A 20,024-nucleotide genomic window follows, 5' to 3' on the forward strand; every position below is an offset into this window, starting at 1 on the left:
TTATTTTCATTACACTAGGAGGTGGGTCATAGAGGATTTTGCTGTGATTTATGTCAAAGAGTATTCTGGCAGGCGGATTCTTATCCACTGTACCACCAGGGAAGTCCTGAAAAACTAGCTTTGATATGGTTCATCCAACATTGTGGTTAATCTCAAATCTTATGTATGTCACTTCATAAGCATTATTTTTTTCCTAGCAAGTTAATGTTCCTAATTATATTATATTTAAGCTAATGTTAGGACAGCTACTAATGAAAGTGGCCCATGGTAGGAGAGAAACATATAAGAGTTTACCATTTTGATGTTAAAAATTCATAAATTTCCTGTACCCCACAAGAGCTGTCAAGAGTTGTTCATACCCTTGACCCTGCACGTTGTCCTCTGAACATCATGAAGGGAAGCAAATCCCGAACCAAGCTTTAGATATGTGACAGAGACCTCAGTCTGCGTTAGCCTGTAATAAGTATAGAATGAGCTTGATATTTTCTACTTTAGATCAGATTCATTTTTTTAACTTTAATTTTATTCAAGTATAGTTGGTTTGCAATGTTTTTAGTTTCAGGGGTACAGCAAAGTGATTCAGTTATACATATATTCATTCTTTCTTAGATTCCTTTCTTACAAATATAGATCAGATTCATGTTTAATAACGCTCTGCAAAAGTCCTCATTAAAGATTCAGTGATAGGACAGTGAAAAGAACCTCCATCCAATTATTGGTTGAAGAAGTAGCCATTTGAGAACACGACCCTAATGACACAGTGACGCAGGCAAGCTGATGGATTAGCTGAGAGATACACGTTAAATATATTTTCCTTTATGGAAAATCAGTGTTTGTTGTACTACCAATTCCATTGTGACCAAATACTTTTTTAAATGGTTGAAAACAAATATATGAAAATCATAAATAATCATAGCATTGTTGCAGAAGCACACTTTATAGTTGTTGTAAAATGACTCCTTGGGAGAAATAATTCACATGGAAAACACATTTAGTAAAACCAGGACATTTTGCCCTTACTGCAAGTGGATTTTTATTTCCCTTCTTTCATGTACTTCTTGTCTGAGCTCAGGGTGATGAATTTGTAGATGGCAATTTCAATTGCAACTCTGTCTCTGAGGCACTGAATCTCGGTTATTGTAGTTCTGAAGATGAACTTTATTTTCTAAATAAAAAGGATGATGAGAGATTCATTTGAAGTTTGTAGGAGTGATGTAGATTTTATATTTATGTTTCCTTGAAGTAAGTAGATAAAATCCTTCCAGAACAATGTTACTCCTAAAGTATAAATGAACACTTGAGGAATTATATAAATTATTTCAAATATCACTTATGAATTATTGCTCCTGTTTAATGAATGACATCTCAGAAGACTATTACATGTAGCTTGTTTTGCAAGGAAACTTTTTTATTTTACAATTTTTTACATTGAGGTATAATGGCATACATTATATTAGTTTCAGGTGTACAACATGATGATTCAATATTTGTGTATATTGTGAAAGAGTCACCAAAACAATCATCCCTCATCATACATAATTTTAAATATTTTTCTTGTGATGAGAAATTTTAAGGTCTACTCTCTTAGCATCTTTCAAATGTGCAATACAGTATAATTAACTGCAGCTCCCTGATAGCTCAGTTGGTAAAGAATCCACCTGCAATGCAGGAGACTCTGGTTCACTTCCTGGGTCAGGAAGATCCACTGGAGAAGGGATAGGCTACCCACTTCCGTATTCTTGGGCTTCCCTTGTGGCTCAACTGGTAAGGAATCCACCTGTAATGTGGGAGAGCTGGGTTCATTCCCTGGCTTGGGAAGATCCCCTGGAGGGAAAGGCTACCCACTTAGGAATTCTTGGGCTCCCCTGTGGCTCAGCTGGTAAGGAATCCACCTGCAATGCGGGAGACCCGGGTTTGATCCCTGGGTTGGGAAGATCCCCTGGAGAAGGGAAAGGCTACCCACTCCAGTATTCTGGCCTAGAGAATTCCATGAACAGTAGAGTCCATGGGGTCGCAGAGAGTCGGGACATGACTGAGTGACTTTTACTTTCACCATGCCATACATTACATCCCCATGACTTATGTGGAACTTTGTATCTTTTGATCTTATTCACCTGTATTTCCCATCCTGCACCCCTCACCTCTGACAGCTACCACTCTGACAAAGAACCCTTTAAAACTAAGAAATAGATCTTTCTTTCCTAATAAGATTGGTCTTGGAATTTTATGGCTGTTATAAATTTTTCTTTTTGTTTATTGGCGATCTTCTTTAGCAGATGATCATTTACGATGTCAGATTTGAAATAAATTCTTATCAAACTGCCAGAATATGTATCAAGAGAATGTCTGACTACATTTGTTTTTGCACAAATCAACACTGGAAAATCAAGCCAGAAACCAATAAAGATAAGGAAGAAAAATACTCAGGGTCTAGGGCTGGCAAGGAGATGTCAGAGTCAACTGTTACATAGGTTTGACTCTTACATCATGTGTTCACTCTACATTAAAAAAAAAAAGAAAGATAGCAACCCCTCAAATTGGAAACAAATGAAAATAAATGAACCTAAATCATACCTGAAGGGCTTCTCTGGTAGCTCAGTAGTAAAGAATCCACCTGCCAAGCAGGAGACCAGGTTGGACTCCTGGGGGTCATAAGATCCACTGGAGAAGGAAATGGCAACCCACTGCAGTATCCCTGCTTGGGAAATTCCATGGACAGAGGAGCCTGGCAGCTACAGTTCATGGGATCACAAAGAGTCAGACACAATTGAGCAACTAAGCAGCAGCAGCAGCAAATCATATATGAAATTAGTTCTGTAACCACACAAGGATAAAATTATTCCTGGTGACATTTGCCTGCAGTACTCTACTCTGCGTGTTCTTCCTCAGTCAGATGTTGTAATGACAAAAGGACTCAAAGAAGGCTGAAACTTTACTCAGAACTTTTATTATTAGTAACAACTTTGGTATTGTAGTTTTGAAATGTTGATATATGGGTGGTGGTATTGGTTTAATTGCCAAGTTGTGTCCAACCCTTGGACAGCCCCATGGGCTATAACCCTCCAGCGTCCTCTGTCCATAGCATTTTTCAGGCAAGAATACTGGAGTGGGTTGCCATTTCCTTCTCCAGTTTATATATGGGAGGATTAAGCAAATAACCAAAGATATTAATTTTCAAAGTTTATAAATCTTTTTTTTTAATTTGTAAAAATAATTTCGAAATATACATTTAAAATTGTTTCCTCTTTCATATTTCAGGTTAGTTTTTAGAAAGTTATTTAATAAAGACAATTTAATATGTTCCCAGTATTCTATATAACTGCAACTATTATCACTTCAAAGATAAAGAAAATAAATACCTGTATATAATTATATTCATTGCGATTCTCTCTACATTTCTGCAGTTTTGCTTTATAACATGAGCCTGGATGTGAACCGAAAGGCGGAGTCTCCATCGAGATTTTACTTTTCTTCCAATGGAACTTATGATGTGATTACAAGAAGCGTGAAAGTACGGAGCAAAGCAACTAGCTGCAAAACACATCGAGCATTTATGCGGGTAACGTAAACTTGTTTTCATTAACAGACATGTAACCTTCAGTATTATCAATACATTCAATTCTTATTGCATTGGTGTGTTTTATAAAACATAGTGAAAAGTGTTAATGCCTCCTGAACTGTCTAATCTACTCCTCTGTAGTCTAGATGTTAGACCCTCCTGTGACCTGGACAATTCAAACTCTTACTTACTGCTGCTGCTTTGTTTCATATTTATCACATTTCGTGCATCTCTGTTTTTAAAGATTTGCCTTTTCCTATCCTCAGTTGTTACTGCCCCATCTCTGTTTACATGCTTGCCTAAAAATGTAAATATCAAGTAGCTCTGCTGAGCCCCAAATCTATGCCTGGTAGATATTGGGGGCTGGGGGGAGGCTTTGGAAGTTGGTTTGCTTTTCATGTGACTTTAAGAAGCAGACTCAAATGTGGCTGCTTCTGGATTGTGCCTTTGTCTCTGCGCCAGCACTGTTGGTGATGTCAGTGGGAGCTCACACAGTTGTCGCCTGGTGGGGATCATCTGTGGGCCAGGATGATGGCTCTCGTGATCGTTTGGTGTGTATTCTGCCAAAGCATAGCCGATTTCATGTTTCTTTTATTAAAACACTCATTCCCAAACTGATCATCACGTTCCCTGCACTGGTCACATTTTACCGTATGAAACAGTGCCAGGCCTTTTTCATTAGGGAGTGGTGTACTTCATCAGAAAATCTATTGTCACAAAAAAGCCAAACTATTCCCGGGAGCCCTTTCTGGGATTTCAAATAGTAGCCTCAGCTTAGACCTTAATTTTCCCTTAGATACTTATTCTAAGCAAATGCAAACAAGCAACAGGACTATTAAATGTTAAGAGCAATAATCCTTATGCTATTTCCTCATTTCCCTTAACAATTTTTATTATTGTACTAGGGTAAAGCTATTAAATGGTTGAGAGTCAAAAGTACAGAATGATATTAGAGTAACCATCACTGATATGGTGGGGATTAGAGAGGTTTTTTTTTAATTCTACACAGTTAATTTTATTCCAGTTAACCAATTTTAGAGACTAACATTGAGGCCATTTTAAAGATAATAAAAGGACCAGCATTAGACATTGATAAATATATTGTGTTGAACTTGTATAAATGACAGTAAATTGATCTGATTTATTGGTCCTGTTTCTTGGTATTGTTCCTATGACCAAGGGTCCATCAAAACTGTGCACACTCCTCAGAATAAGCTTGTACCCAAAATGACAATTGAATAGAAGTCTCTGTGTTAGTTGCCTCTATACTTGTGTTACCATGGTAGCAACAACAGCAGGTTACAGCCCTGACTTTGGGCCATAATGACAGTCAAAAATAGCATTTAGCTCTGGGATTGGTACATAGTGGGACTGTTTATTAAAAACCGATTGTTTCTTTCAATGTTGTTTTTCCTTTCTAACTTACCTTGGTTTTGTTTGGGACATTTTAAACCTATTATATAGAAAGTCAGAAGGCTACTCCAACACCCTCCCTTGCAACAAATCCAAAGGGTAGGTGTAAAAACTACAGAAGCAGCTGTCCTAACCTTGAGTTTTGTCAAGGACTTCTAGCTGTTAATTTGGGAAGAGATGAAGATATAATGTGTGCATTTCCCATCCCCACCAGCATGGTATCCAAGGCATTCAGAAACATTAACTGAACTGCTCCTCTGTTCTATAAAATGTGTCCAGTGTCACGGGTGTATTATACAAATGCACTCTACCTCAGCACCCATTACAATTCAATAAGGTGATACTTTTTAATTATGTTCTCAGGCCCACAGCCCCCACCTGTCAGAGGACAACCCGTCTGCAAGTTGGGCATGCTTCCTTTGTATAGGTTCTGTTGGCTAAATCAATTAAGCTCTACTTCTCCTTCCAATTAATTTAATAGATATTGAGTACCTACCTGGTGTCAGGTTCTGTTTGAGACTTTTACATAGGTCAATGACTGAAACATAAAAAAGGTTACTACCTTTATAGAGCTTATAGTGTAGTGTGGTGAGATAAACAACAGTGTAACAAAATGTAAATTTTTTGTAAATTTTATAGTATTTTCGAGGAAGATAAGAGTGTTAGTTTCGCAGTCTTTTCCAACTCTTTGCCACCCCGTGGACTCTAGCCCGCCAGGCTCCTCTGTCCATGGAATTCTCTAGGCAAGAACACTGGAGTAACCGTTCGTTTCTCCAGGGGATCTTCCTGACCCAGGAATGAATCTGGGTCTCCTGCATTGCTGGCAGATTCTTTACCATCTGAGCCACCATATGGGTAATGGAAAAAGGAAAGGAGGACAGACACAGCACAGGGAATAACAGTGTGCTGGGGAAGGAGTAAGGGTGCAGTTTTAAATAAGGTGCTCAGAGTGAGTTTCATTCAGAAGGTGACATTTGAGCAAAGACTTGAAGGAAGCAAGGAAGTTACCAGGGGCAATGTAGATACCTGGGGCAATGGTCCTCGACTTTGGCATCCAATAGCATCACCTGGGAAGCTGGTTAAAACCACAGATTGCGGGGCCCCACCTAGAGTTCTTGATTCAGTTAATCTTCAGTGAAGCCTGAGAGTTTCCATTTCTATAAAGGGTGCAGGTGATGGTGATGCTGCCAGCTTGGAAACTATGCGTTGAGAATCCCCCGTCCAGGAGGAGAACAGTACAGAAAGAATTAGGTTAAAAAAAAAAAAAAAAAAACAACCTCAAGATAAGAACATGCCTGGTTGTTTTAGAGAATCATGGGGAGGCAAGGATGGCTTTGGAAAAGAGAGCAAGGGGGAGAGTAGTAGAAAAAAAAGGTCAGATCACATAAGATCTGTGATTTTCTTTCTCCAAATAAAATGGGATCTATTGTAGAGTTTGGAACAAGAGAGGTGACATGATATAACTGAGTAATAATAAGGAATACTCTAACTGCTTCCTAACTGCTGTGTTGAGACTAGGCAGCCACAGATGGACACAGGAAGAAGAGGATACTTCAGTAAGTCAGCTGAGAGCTGATGGCTCCAGTGAAGATGGCGGTAGTGGATATGGTGAGAAACAGGGGAAGACAGATCCTGCACAATTTGCTGAAAGATTAGATGTCTAACATTGGAGAAAGAAAGGCTCCAAAGTGATTCCAAGGTTGTTAGCTGAAGCCACTAGAAGAATACTGTGTTCATCAATAGGGCAAGGGAAACAACTCTCGGGTGGAAAATGTTGACGTTCAGTTGTGGACCTGCTGAGCTGGAGCAATTTGTTTTACTGTTCAGTGTATAGAGCAATTCAGCATTTAATTATACTCATCTGGAGTTGGAGAATGCTATGGAACCAGAAATACAATGCCTCTTTGGCATATGAATGAGGTTTAAAGTCATATGAGGTGGCTGAGATCATGACAAGAAGAGAGAAGAGCCTAGGTCTGTATCTGGGTACTACAACATGAAGAGATTGAAAGAGAAGGCTTACAATGGCAGTGAGAAGGACCAATCCATAAGGAAAGAAATCAAGAGCTCCTGGCATCCTGGAAGTGAAGTGAATAAAGCAGGGTAAAGAGGAGGGCCTGATGGTGTTCTCAGTGCTTCTGCGTAGTCAAATAAGATGAAGCCTAAGAACTCACCGTCGGGTTTGGCAATGTAGAAGCTATTGGTGATCCCAACAACAGCATTTCAGAGGAACAGTAGGGGGAAAGGAAAGGAGGAGAAGAACTGGAGACAAAGAGTAGTTTATTCTTTCACAGATTCTTGCTCCAAAGGGGACTGAAGAAAAGGGGCTGGGAGTCAGTAGCCGACAGAAGTAGAGTGACTTTTTTTTTTCTTTTAAGATAAGAGGAATAGCATGTTTTTATGCTGATGGGTATGTTCTAATAGAGTGACACATTTAGGAAATAGATGAAAGAATAGTTGGAGCAAAGTTCTCAAGGCAAAAGCAGTGGGATTTAATTGTACAAATGAAGGATTGATTCTAGGTAGGCACACGCATAGTTCATTTGTTTATGTGTAGATGTTGGGCACGTGTGTGTGGGAGGACTGGAAGTTCTCTTCTGATTGCTTTAATCTTCTCAATGAAGTAAAAAGCAAAGTCACTAGCTTCAGTTAGAATGGAAGAGGTGGTGTTTAGAGTTTGGGCAGAAGATGTGAAATAGTCTTCTCAGAGTGTGAGAGCGTGAGAGGGAATGGTTTGGTCCTGAGATGGCATTAGGCTCTCTCTTGCATCAGAAAGTGAGATGAGTCAGTAGGGCTGTGGTTTTTTGCAGTCACATTCAGCCTGATAGGTGGGAGTAGATGAGAGTCAACCGTGGTTGTGGTCTGCCAATAGAGTGACACAAAGGAGAAAAGAAAGAGTTGAGGAGTAAGCAAGTGAGTGATTATATTGTTGGCCATGAAGATTAAGCAAGGTAAGGAGAGGAGATGGGACATTCAGATGGTGGGTGAGGAACAGGGGGAGAAAGCTGAATTGGAGGTCCCAGTGGGATCAGCAAATTGCTGGACTTGAGTATTAAAGACAATGAGCCAGAAAGATCTCACCAGTTTTACAACATGTAAGAGCCACTGGGATCTGAAGGTGAGGAAATGATTGAATTTTGTTTTTATTCTTTCACACAATCCATTGGTGATCTCACATAAATGAAAGTTTTTAATGCTACTTATATTTTAAAAACTCGTTACAGTCTTTGATGGTAGAAAATTTGGCTATTTTTAAAATTCCAAATCTTCTCAAAAATCTTGACTTTTATTACATCCTTCTCTTTTAATCAAACATTTTAGTTTCATGTATTAGATCTTCTTGGAATGTGGTAGACATTTTTAACAATAATTATCACATCACTGGAATATAAATTTGTTGGTATGTTATTTTTCTGAGACTATATGGTCTTTTATCTGGTTGGTAAGCACGTCAGATTTCTCAAGTCTACTTAATCTACTCATAAGTAAAACAGGTATTACATAAGATTGTTTTATGTGAATGGTCAAAATGTGTTCTTCAGAAAATAGGAAGGTAGAAATTATTATTTTTTCCTTATAGAACTCCCTTTTTTAGTTGTCTATAATTATGCCAAGCTTTAATTTTTGCTATTAGAGCCTTAAAATTATTAGATGTTATAAAAGAAGAAACAAAAATTTAGAGTTGGGAGTTAATAAAAGGTTGCTATGATAGAAAAGAATGGTTAATTTTTATGACTTACAGTGTTTTATCTATCAGAATTGTATTAGATATCACTTTTCCCTTTTTGAAAATGTTCCCTCGTTCATGTAAGCATATGAAAATTAATCTTTGTCTTTGTTGCCTTCATAAATACAACTTGATTTGGTCTTAGTGACTTCTTAGGAAAAGAGCTTAGGACAGGGGATAATTTGGAGGCTATTTTGATTTAACAAAATCTAATCAATAATTGCCAACAATTTTTTAGAAATGTTGGAGCAGCCATGCTAGTGAGACTTACCTTAAGGTTTTTAGAGATGATGTTTCTTAATTGATCTTGATGGAATCTCTGCATCAAAACACTCACTGATGTTTGGAAAGAGAACAAATGATCCAATGAGCTTAGTGGCCTTAACATGTTCTATAACAAGCATGAAATCAACCTGCCTGTGTATTTAGTTTGGAGAAGGCAATGGCACCCCACTCCAGTACTCTTGCCTGGAAAATCCCATGGACAGAGGAGCCTGGTAGGCTCCAGTCCATTGGGTTGCTAAGGGTCGGACACGACTAAGCGACTTCACTTTCACTTTTCACTTTCATGCATTGGAGAAGGAAATGGCAACCCACTCCAGTGTTCTTGCCTGGAGAATCCCAGGGATGGGGAAGCCTGGTGGGCTGCCATCTATGGGGTCACACAGAGTCGGACACGACTGAAGTGACTTAGCAGCAGCAGCAGCAGTGTATTTAGTAGACTATAGTTTAATCTTTCTTTGCTTTCTCTGAATCCTAGGTTTCTGAAAGAAAGGAATTTTATTTTGTTACATGAGTCTTTGGGTGACTTCTAAAACCCATCATTTTGAGTAATAACTTCAAAAAAATGAATGTTCATTTGCTTAGTAAATATATTTATTTGTACTTTATTTGCTTATATTTTTAAGCTATACAAAGTTATACATAGTTTAATGAAGTACCATTTGCTCCAAAGCAGTTATATTTTAACCTCAACACACCATAGACTTTCTGCTGAAAATCTAAGTGCAAGCAAACTATATAACTAGACTGATATTATGGTATCCTAGAAGTAGGTTGATTATTCCAACATATATTAATTCTTTGTTAGATTCAAGGTCTTTGAAGATATTATCTTTTCCATGTTTGTATTCTTAAGAGTTAGCACAGCTCATTAAACAAGGCCCTTAATTGAATAATATTTAAGAAATTTATTGATGACATGTTCTCAGTGCTTTTTAAATAATTCTGTGAGGAAAAAAATCTGAGAATAGTCCAGGTATAATGGTTAGAGTACCCGTCTTGGGGATGTTATCTTTTCTCTGGAAGTTTTAGTCCCAGGTATTTGACAGTTCACCCTCTGAAACATACTTAGCAGATGAAATGGTTATAATCACACATGGCCTTCCTGGCTCTGATTCCAATCTGTGCCCTAGTGTTCCCTTCTCCCATACCAACTCATTCCTCACATTGGCACCAGAGCAGCATTTCAAAAACACAGATCTGATCACATTCCTTACTTAAAGGTCTTCTATGTAAGCTTTTCCCATGCCCTTTCAAGCGTAGATTCATGGCTCTCCCTGTTCTGCACCTGTGTCTGCGTGTATCAGAATGTTCATCCCCCCACTACATGTGTAGATTTATGAGTTATAAACTGTGCCATAGACACTGGCTTTCAGTTTTGTGTCCCTAGATCCTGCCTTCTACAGAGTAGACCCATGAATAGATATCTTCACATGTTTATTTATACCTCAACATCATTTTTCATTCGGTAATATTTTATAAATGTTTCTGGCTCCACCCTTTAAATAAATTCCTTCACTGCATAGACACAGTAGGAGGACATGAACCTACAGCTCCATTCTCAAGTTGGCCGTGCTACAGATTTCTGTGAAACCAGACAATAAGGCAGACTTTGTGTAATTTCTGGCATGTGCTCATTTGCATGGTTGTGAGTGTCCTATTTTGATGTAATTGTCCATAAAAATGTGGCATGGAATCGTCATTATTTTAATATAGATTGCACATGCCTACCCAAATTAAAAATTTTAAGCAAATCTACTTTTTCCCTCCTATATATTAATTAGTCACTTTAAGACATTCTTGATATTATAGCTTCTGTCCTTAGGTAGAGCTGTTAAAGTTAAGTAAGTGTGAATATCTGTCAAATACAGTTCTTGTAAGAGCGCACGTACATTTTATATATTGTGAGCAAAGCATAATTAATAGCTAATTAGGATAATGAAAGTAATATACACCAGATGTAGAGAAGACCTTGTGGAAAATTAGTATGAATTAGGTAACATGGGATGTGGTCAAAGCAAGCTTGTTGAGAAGAATTAAAACAGTGGACATGTGGAGGGACAATCAGTGGCTGTCTAGCTCTTACACCTAGGGAATAATTTAATCAAGTTTGCTATTGTAATACTCAGGGCTTCAAGCTGTTCCATTTTCACAAGTCAATAACTTGGGATTTGGACCTTGATTTGCAACATTCCTATATGGTCAAGGTTTCAGGTTGAGATGATCACTTACCGAGTAATCTAATAAAAACATCTCCGTGTGTGAGAATGGGAAAGCCATGAGGGCCTTGAATGCTTTGAGTCATGCTGCACCTCCTCCAGGTACCACTTCATTAGTACAAGTCTAATTGCCTCCCTAGTGGCTCAGCAGTAAAGAATCCACCTGCCAATGCAGGAGACATGGTTTGATCCATGGGTCGGGAAGATACCTGGTAGAAGGAAATGGCAAGCCATTCCAGTATTCTTGCCTGGGAAATCCTAAGGATAGAGGAGCCTGGTGGGCTACAGCCCATGGGGTCGCAAAAAGGTCAGATATGACTTATCGACTAAGCAATACTTGTATTAGTAGAAAATGTAGCTCATTTTCTATTTAGTGTTCATTAGTTGGCAATAGACTGATTTTATTTTTTCTCACTCCTTCCAAATAGTCACCAGAATTTATTATAAGAAACTAAAGTTCTGTAATTCCTTGGTTGGCTTCTATGGCTACATTTTGAAGTAATATATGCACATAATAATCATATTTAACATCTTTTGAGATCTTAATACATACCAAGCATTGAGCTAAGTGTTTAATATATATTTTGCCACTGAATCCTCACAGCAATAAAGTGTAGGTGTCAGAATCACCATTATTACCAACCATTTTCAGATGAGGTAATTGGTCCTGGGTTATGTAATCTGTCTAAGGTTACATAGATAACAAGTGAGGGACCTGAGGTTTGAACCCTAGTACTCCATCTTCAGACCACTTGATTTTATCCATATATATATATATGTTGTTAATGATGAGAAGAAACAATTACACCCTTTTTAAATTACATAAAGACATAGAATAGGTGTAGTCTTTTATATGATGTGTCATATTTATTAACTTTTATCAAAAATTAATACAGATGTAAGCAGCATAGCTATAATCTTTATGATAGGTATTTTTTCTATTCATTAGGGGTTATTAATTTTTGAGCTTTGGAAATCTGCCTTTAGACAGAAATGTTAAGCTATACTGCAACTCTGAATTGTCTGTAAATAAATAGAAATCCACTGACATTATTCACTAGGATGTCAGTTACAATGTCATGGATCTACTAAGGAACTAAATGTAAATATAAACCTCATAAATATAACTCAATTATAGTTAAAGTTAATATGTCTAGTCCTAGTGAAAACACTTGAGTTCTTTTAATGGTCAAGAGGGACTTTGCTGAATCTATTTTTTAAACAAGAACTATAGTTGGGAAAGATTGAAGGTGGGAGGAGAAGGGGACAACAGAGGATAAGATGGTTGGATGGTATCACCGACTCAATGGACATGAGTTTGGGTAAACTCCGGGAGTTGGTGATGGACAGGGAGGCCTGGGGTGCGGTGGTTCATGGGGTCACAAAGAGTCGGACACGACTGAGCGACTGAACTGAACAGACAGATTGAAATGGGCATATGAAAACTAGAGTCAAGCCAAGCTTTACATTTCAGTCTTTAGTGTGAAAGACAATGAGTGTGATTTTTTTCTGAGTATAGTACCAATTATAATACCAAAAGAAAAGAAAAGAAAAACCGCATAGCTCCTATGTGCACGCTGAGTCACTTTAGTCGTCTCCGACTCTTTGCAACCCTGTGGACTGTAGCCCACCAGACTCCTCTGTCCATGGGATTCTCCAGGCAAGAATACTGGAGTGGATTGCTGTGCCCTCCTCCAGGGGATCCTGACCCAGGGATTGAACCTGCCTCTCTTCTGTCTTCTGCATTGGCAGGCAGGCTCTTTACCGCTAGCACCACCTGGGAAGCCCAGTTCTTATGTGGGTGGACAGCATCGTCTGATTGTGAGCTTCCTTCGCAAACCCTGAGATTATATCTATTTTTAATTCTTTTGTGCATAAGATACTTTTCCTATAGATTTGCCATCGACATTTCTTATTTCTTGTAGTTTAAATGGTCAACTGAATTCTGTTATAAATTCTCATGGATTACTTTATAGTGGACTCTTATTTGTCCGTGCTCCTTGCTGTTATTGTTCAGTCACTAAGTCATGTCTGACTATTAGCGACCCCATGGATTGCAACACACCGGGCTTCCTTGTGCTTCACTGTCTCCAGGAATTTGCTTAGATTCATGTCCATTGAGTCGTTGATGCCATCCAAACATCTTATCCTCTGTTGACCCCTTGTTATCCTGCCCTCAGTCTTTTCCAGCATCAGGGTCTTTTCCAGTGAGTTGGCTGTTTGCATCAGGTGGCCAAAGTATTGGAGCTTCAGCTTCAGCATCAGTCCTTCCAGTGAATCCTCAGGGTTGATTTCCTTTAGGATGAACTGGTTGGATCTCCTTACAGTCCAAGGGACTCTCAAGAGTCTTCTTCAACACCACAGTTTGAAAGCATCAATTCTTCGGCGCTCAGCCTCCTTTATGGTCTAACTCTCACAGTCATACATGGCTACTGGAAAACCCATAGCTTTCACTACATAGGGACTTCCCTTCTGGCTCAGCTGGTAAAGAATCCTCCTGCAATGTGGGAGACCTGGGTTTGATCCCTGGGTTGGGAAGATCCCCTGGAGAAGGGACAGGCGACCCACTCCAGTATTCTTGCCTGGAGAATTCCAGGGGCTGTACAGTCCATAGCATCACAGAGTCGGACATGACTGAGCGACTTTCACTTTTCACTTTGACTGTATAGACCTTTGTCAACAAAATGTCATCCCTGCTTTTTAATATGCTATCTAGGTTTGTCATAGCAAGACAGGAAGAAAAATAAATGAGTCTGCTTTGTTTAGCATATATTGAAATTTTTATATCCATCTAGGCAGGGCTCAGAGAATTGCTTTCTAAGGAATGCCATGTTTTTTTTTTATCTTACCTGACTTCTATATATTTTTTTTTCCACAGACTTGGGATTCTTGAACACCTTTACTATTTAGGGAAGCATTTCCTTAATTGAATGCCAAATGCTTTTGAACTTACTTTCTTATTTATTATTTTATTTATTTCAAATTATTTTAGTATGTGTGTATGTCAGCAGATAATTTTGATAGTAATGTAGTGTATTCCCATTTAACAAAGGGGTTATTGAATAATCAAATGGAAAAGATGATATAAATTTTAAGTTCATGGGAAAGTGTTTATAAAAGAGAGAAAAATGATTCCTGCATGTAGAAATGAAGATTAAAATATATGAATTGACAATCAGGGGAATAAACTCACAAGTTGTTTCTTTGGGGGCAGAAGACAGTACCATTTAAAATTCTAATCACTCAGACTTTTTGATCACATATAAGTAAGATTAAGAATGATAAATGTTGTATAAAAATTAGTCAGGTATTAAACTTAGAGTGTCATACAGAGGAAAATGGATTCCAAATGGGTTGGATTACAATTCTTGTATAATTGATAAATCCAAGAACTCTTTCTTTGTGAAATGTGAAAGCACAATAAATATAGAAATACTGTAACAACTACTAATAAGAAAATTGTACGCATAGAAAATAGCATGGAAGAAAATATGCTGAAATGCACACCTCTATAACTATTAGATAGTTCTGGTTTTTCTTTTTAATAACTTTTGTCTTTCTCCTAATAAACATGAATGCCTTTGATATGAGTGAAAATGTACAGTTCAATTTTTTAACAATATAGCTTAAAAAGAAAGGATTTTTTTTTCACTTCCATATGTGTTTGGCCTCGTGTAGGAAAGGAGGGGCTTATATATTTTTTTTAATTTACAGGCTTATTTTTATTATTAATTCATATGGTTTTCAATTTCTTTAGAAAGATGTACGGGACATCCTCACCCCAATTCAGATTGAAGCCACTTACCATCTGGGACATCATGTCATCAGTAAACGAAGTATAGAGGAATTCCCTCCACTCCAGCCAATTCTTCAGCAGAAGAAAGAAAAAGACATCATTGAGAAAACAGTAGGAATATTTTTCTTTCTTTGAAACATTATGTGACATACAACTAAAGAAATTTTTTTAATATTATATAGTTATGCGGAAGTGAACTATATGAATTCTTTTTAAAATTTTAATGAAATTTTTTTATAAAAAAGATTTATGGTGTGTCTTGTTTTCCATTCTTTTATATTTTCCCTTTAGGATATTGAACTGAATACTTTTAACTATGCATTTAATCATAGCAGTGATTTCCCATATATACATAAAATGTTAATTTCTCTCCTCCATACCTTGTCAGTGAAGAAAGTATATTTCTAGCAAGGACTTCTAATGGAAGTGAGCAGCATTTACAAGTTATTCAGGTCGTCATGTGTGCTCCCCTTACCTTTCTCATTTTCTGTCTCCTTTTTCATTTTGTCTCCCTCTCGCTCACCTTGCCCACAGATTCACTCACGTCTTATTAGTCAGATTTTACTCATTCATAAACGTGTATTTAATTACACAACAGTTTCTCTTTTTAACTTAACTATATGCTTTTCAACCACATCTCAGGATCTAAATGCATTTTGAGATTGATCCTGCACTCTAACCAGTGAACTGCTTTTTAAAATGTATGCCAAAATATATCAGTTTCACTGACAGTTTATTCCCAGGAATCCAGTTCAGACTTTTACTATCCAACAACAAAAAGACAGAGTCAAAGGATGTTTGGGGCTGTGGTAGAAGTGCTCATTAAAATATTCACTTAGAGCACACACAATGCCAAAGATGAAAAGGACATTTAAAGGCCTAGGTCATATCCTGTCCAGGCAAAATTGCCCCTAAGTCACTTTAAGATATTTGAGCTTAGAAACAGCACTGTCTGCTTTCTGTGCTAAATCAAATAAAGATGATAACTTAAGAGCAAATTTTCTCTATACCCTTGTATGAAAATATTTATGGAAGTCAGTTTTTGTCACTCTTGTTGAACTTCAGCTTTCAATATCAACTACCTTTAAATGCCTTTAATAATGAACATCTCAATATTTTAAGTATATAAGCTCAACTCTTAGCAACTTGTAGTTATATCAAAATGAGCTACATTTTGATTCTTTGAACAACCTGCTTTACAAATAAGAGTAGTAGAAAAGAGTTATTTTTAAGTCATCTAGAGAACGATTTTCACTTTACACCTCCCTCTGCTCTCCTGGTCCAGGCAGTCTCTGTTCTGACATGCCATTTGACAGTGCTCCACTCTCCATTTCATGGGCCTGGCCCCTCCTCTGACTCTCTAGACTTCTCTCTTTTCTGTCTCTCTCCCCCTTTCACCTGCCCCTTTCTGCTTTCCTTCTTTTTATATCTTTTATGTCTATATTTCTTTGTCCAGCTTATACCTAAGGGCTTCTTGTATACCTTACAGTATCTCTGGGTCCTATTAAAATGCTCAGAATTAAATAAATTCTAGAATCTCATGATAAACTATTATTTGTTTTCATTCACTGTATCTTCACAGTAAAATTTCTACATTTTATTATTTTTAACAAATATAAAGCCACTGTTCTACCACCTGTGAAAACTGTGATGCTTACACATAATAAGCAGGATCCCATGGCAGCACCAAAAAATCGAGAGGAATTCAATGAAAAAGTCTTGGCAACACCAGTTTTAAACTCTTACAGAGATTACTATCACAGTTTGGTTAAACGTCTTTTTATACAACTACTGTGAAAGAAAGTTTTTTTTTTTTTTTTTTACTTAACACAGTTAGATTTTAAATTTACCTACTGAAAGAACTTGGTTCCTTTAGTCCTGGAATTGTTATCTGAACCTTCTAATTCTCAAATTGAACTCTTTGAAAGTTATCAATTTGCTATATTAATTTTTTCTCATGTATGATAGATAAGTTATTCTTTAAAAAACATGGAAATTAGCCTACTGATTTTAAATAAAATAAAAAATATTGTCATTTTATTTCCAGATAAACTTTGCCAGATTTTGTGCCCATGAAAACTGTACTGCTGATTTACAGGTTTCTGCAAAAATTGGATTTTTGAAGTAAGTGTACTTTGCTCTCTGTTATTCATCAGGATGGGGTACTTTATATGTGCGTGTGGGTTCTAAAGAATAAAGGACTAAGAACTGATCATTGGGGGTTAACAACATTTAAAGACCTAGAAAAGAGGAGCATTATGCTGAAAGAGACTACGTGATCTATACAGCAGTCATATAAGCATACGTTCAAAGGTGACCACTTATTGAAAGAATGTGTGAGCACCATTGTTTTTCAGGCATAATTTTAATCTTTTTATTGTAACTCAGGTATTTCAGGATTTAAGTGTGTTTTAGATTATCATTAATATAATTGTATTTATTTTTCAGACATTTTAAAGTGCCTGTTAATAGAATGTTAGTGGCAAAATGAGCTAACCTTTATTACATAATGCTTAGCATTTTATCATCCAGAAATTGTTTACATAGTTCAGAGAAGTGAAAGTGTTTGTTGCTCAGTCATGTCTGACTCTGCAACCCCATTGACTGTCGCCCACCAGGCTCCTCTCCGTGAAATTCTCCAAGCAAGATTATTGGAGTGGGTAGCCATTCCCTTCCCCAGGGGATCTTTCTGACCCAGAGTTTGAACCCAGGTCTCTTGCACTGTAGGCAGATTCTTTACTATCTGAGCCACCAGAGAAGTCTGATGCACAAGTTCAGACTGATGCACAAAATCTCTAAATTTATGTGACACATTTGAAAGGGAATAAACCATTTTGCTTTTCTAAATTCACAGAAGGGAAACAGAAAAAAGGAAATACATGGAACATGCTTAGAATAGTGTACATAGTGCAAACTGGATAAATGTTTGCAAAAGAAACCATTGTAATTTTGCATCATATTATGTCCTCTCTATTGACATTATTCTGCATGTGGAAGGGAAAATGTGAAAATGAAGATCGGAGATCTATACTTCAGGTTAAGAGCTAGTTGTGTATGAAAAGTGAGAGAGGCAAGGAGGCGTCACTGACGGCAGGAAAATGGGAGACTCTTTTGGGGAGGTAGGGATGTAAAGGAAGCAGGTTTAAACTGGGGTATTCTGAGTTTGGTGAGATTTCTGTATGTAGCTCTCCACTGGAAAATGTAGTTCAGGATTGTGTTTGGGGGTCCTCTATACATAAGTGACTTGGGAAAATGCCTGGGGTCAAAATGGAAATTTTACAGAGAAAAGAACTAAGGATCAAATCTTGGCAAGGGTGGATAAATTTCATTTAAAAAGCTTAAAAAGAATAAGGAGTTACTCCAGGAGACTGGAAAAGTAACTTCATAGAACCAAGAGGAAAATCAAGTTCATGGTGAGCTAGCCAATGGAAAATGTAAAAAGAGAGACTTAATACTGTAATTTTATAGAGATCGGAAACCATAATGAACAAGGAAAGGTCATGGAAGTTGGCAGTTAAAATGTGACTGGTGGGGGAAAAATAGAAAGTCACCAGCAAATTTTAACATAGAAATGTCTGAGCAGTTGTAGCATAATGATAGCATCAGTGATTAAGGGAATATTTATGTATTTATCCAAGGTTATTTATTTAATCATGGGATGATATAAGCAAATGTGAGGATCAAAGGCAGGGAAAAGAATAAATTGAACAGAGAGTCTACTTAAATCCAGGGGACACTTTCCGATCCTACTTGAATTCTCCTGTGAAGGGTTTGGCAACTGTTCACATTCTTTTTTCAATGCTTTTGCTTTCATTTCCATGATGCCACCCTACTCCCGTTCTCTTTGTGTCGCTACTTCTCTGGCCCTGCCTTTTCAGTTGTGCTGGAGGATCACTGATTTTGGCTTTGTTGGCTCTTTCTCACGCTCCCATATTTTCCCTGGATAATCTTACTCATAACTATGACCTCCCTTGGCCTGCCTCTACTGCTGATGCCAGATCCATGCCTCTGAGCTCCACACCCACTCATGCAATGCCTATCACACATGAACTGTTGGGTGTCTAGTCACTATCCACCAATGACACAATCATTAGTTACCAAAGCCAACAACCTGGAGTTCAGCCTGCACCCTTTTCTCTTTCTTATCCCTGACATCAAATAAATTACCCAGCCTTATAATACTACCACCAGATATACTTTTTATCCATCATACTACTCTATCTCTATGACTATTGCTCTGAACCAGGCACTTAATATCCTGCCTGAATCAATGGGCTTAACTACTTTCTGGGGATGCTGGTGTCTGACTTTGCATTATTCGAATTCCTCTACCAAGATGTTTCCAGAGTGAGTTTTCTCACTTACACTTATGATAGCAGGGCTTTAGTAGTTCATTATAATCTTAAAATCTGAAGTCCTTAGTGCTCTTTCTTAGCAATTCCACTGAACTTTTTCCCACTGATTGCAGAATATTTATGGTTCCTTGGCCATACCATCCTCTCCTGAGCCTCTGTATCTTTTCACTTCGACCTACCTATGTGGTTAGCCCTTATTTATCTTATAAATCTCAGCTGTTTCCTAGGTAAAGCACCCTCCCCCTTTGTCTCTGGCTACAAAAACCTGAGTCCTCCAGTGGGCCTGCTCCCATTGCACCTGTGCTCACCACTGTTATTGTCCATCTCCACACTATCCTATAGGCTGCTTCAAGTATCTATATTTTCATCTTTGTGTCCCTAATGCAAAATACAGTGCCTGGAATGCTATAGGTGACAAATGGATGTTTGCTGAGAATGCAGCAAGGTCCTAAAGGAAATAGCATGGGGATCAGATGCAGGCAGAAGGCTTAGGCTTAGAAGGCAGTTAAGATTTTTCTTTATCTTGAGCTAAGAAACTGTGAACAGATGCTGACATTAAGAAATTTTAATGTGGTAGGAGGGCAAATACAGAGAACTCATGGATGGCCAGAAATAAAACTGAGTTTATAAATGGAAAGTGAGGGCTTTGAGGATGGGTTTGGGACCTTGGGGA

General features: G+C 37.7%; 1 protein-coding gene across 1 annotated transcript in view; it reads left to right on the forward strand.

Annotated features, from left to right (window-relative positions):
- ITGA4 (integrin subunit alpha 4) overlaps positions 1-20,024 on the forward strand; it is a 95,522-nt gene that overhangs the window by 49,250 nt on the left and 26,248 nt on the right. The window contains exons 15-17 of the mRNA XM_040227740.1: positions 3,405-3,559; positions 14,958-15,107; positions 17,044-17,120. Coding sequence (XP_040083674.1) covers positions 3,405-3,559; positions 14,958-15,107; positions 17,044-17,120 — 382 coding nt within the window. The remainder of the gene's footprint in view (positions 1-3,404; positions 3,560-14,957; positions 15,108-17,043; positions 17,121-20,024) is intronic.

This window comes from Oryx dammah, unplaced genomic scaffold (genome assembly GCF_014754425.2).
Source record: "Oryx dammah isolate SB20612 unplaced genomic scaffold, SCBI_Odam_1.1 HiC_scaffold_27, whole genome shotgun sequence".
NCBI classification, from domain to species: domain Eukaryota; kingdom Metazoa; phylum Chordata; class Mammalia; order Artiodactyla; family Bovidae; genus Oryx; species Oryx dammah.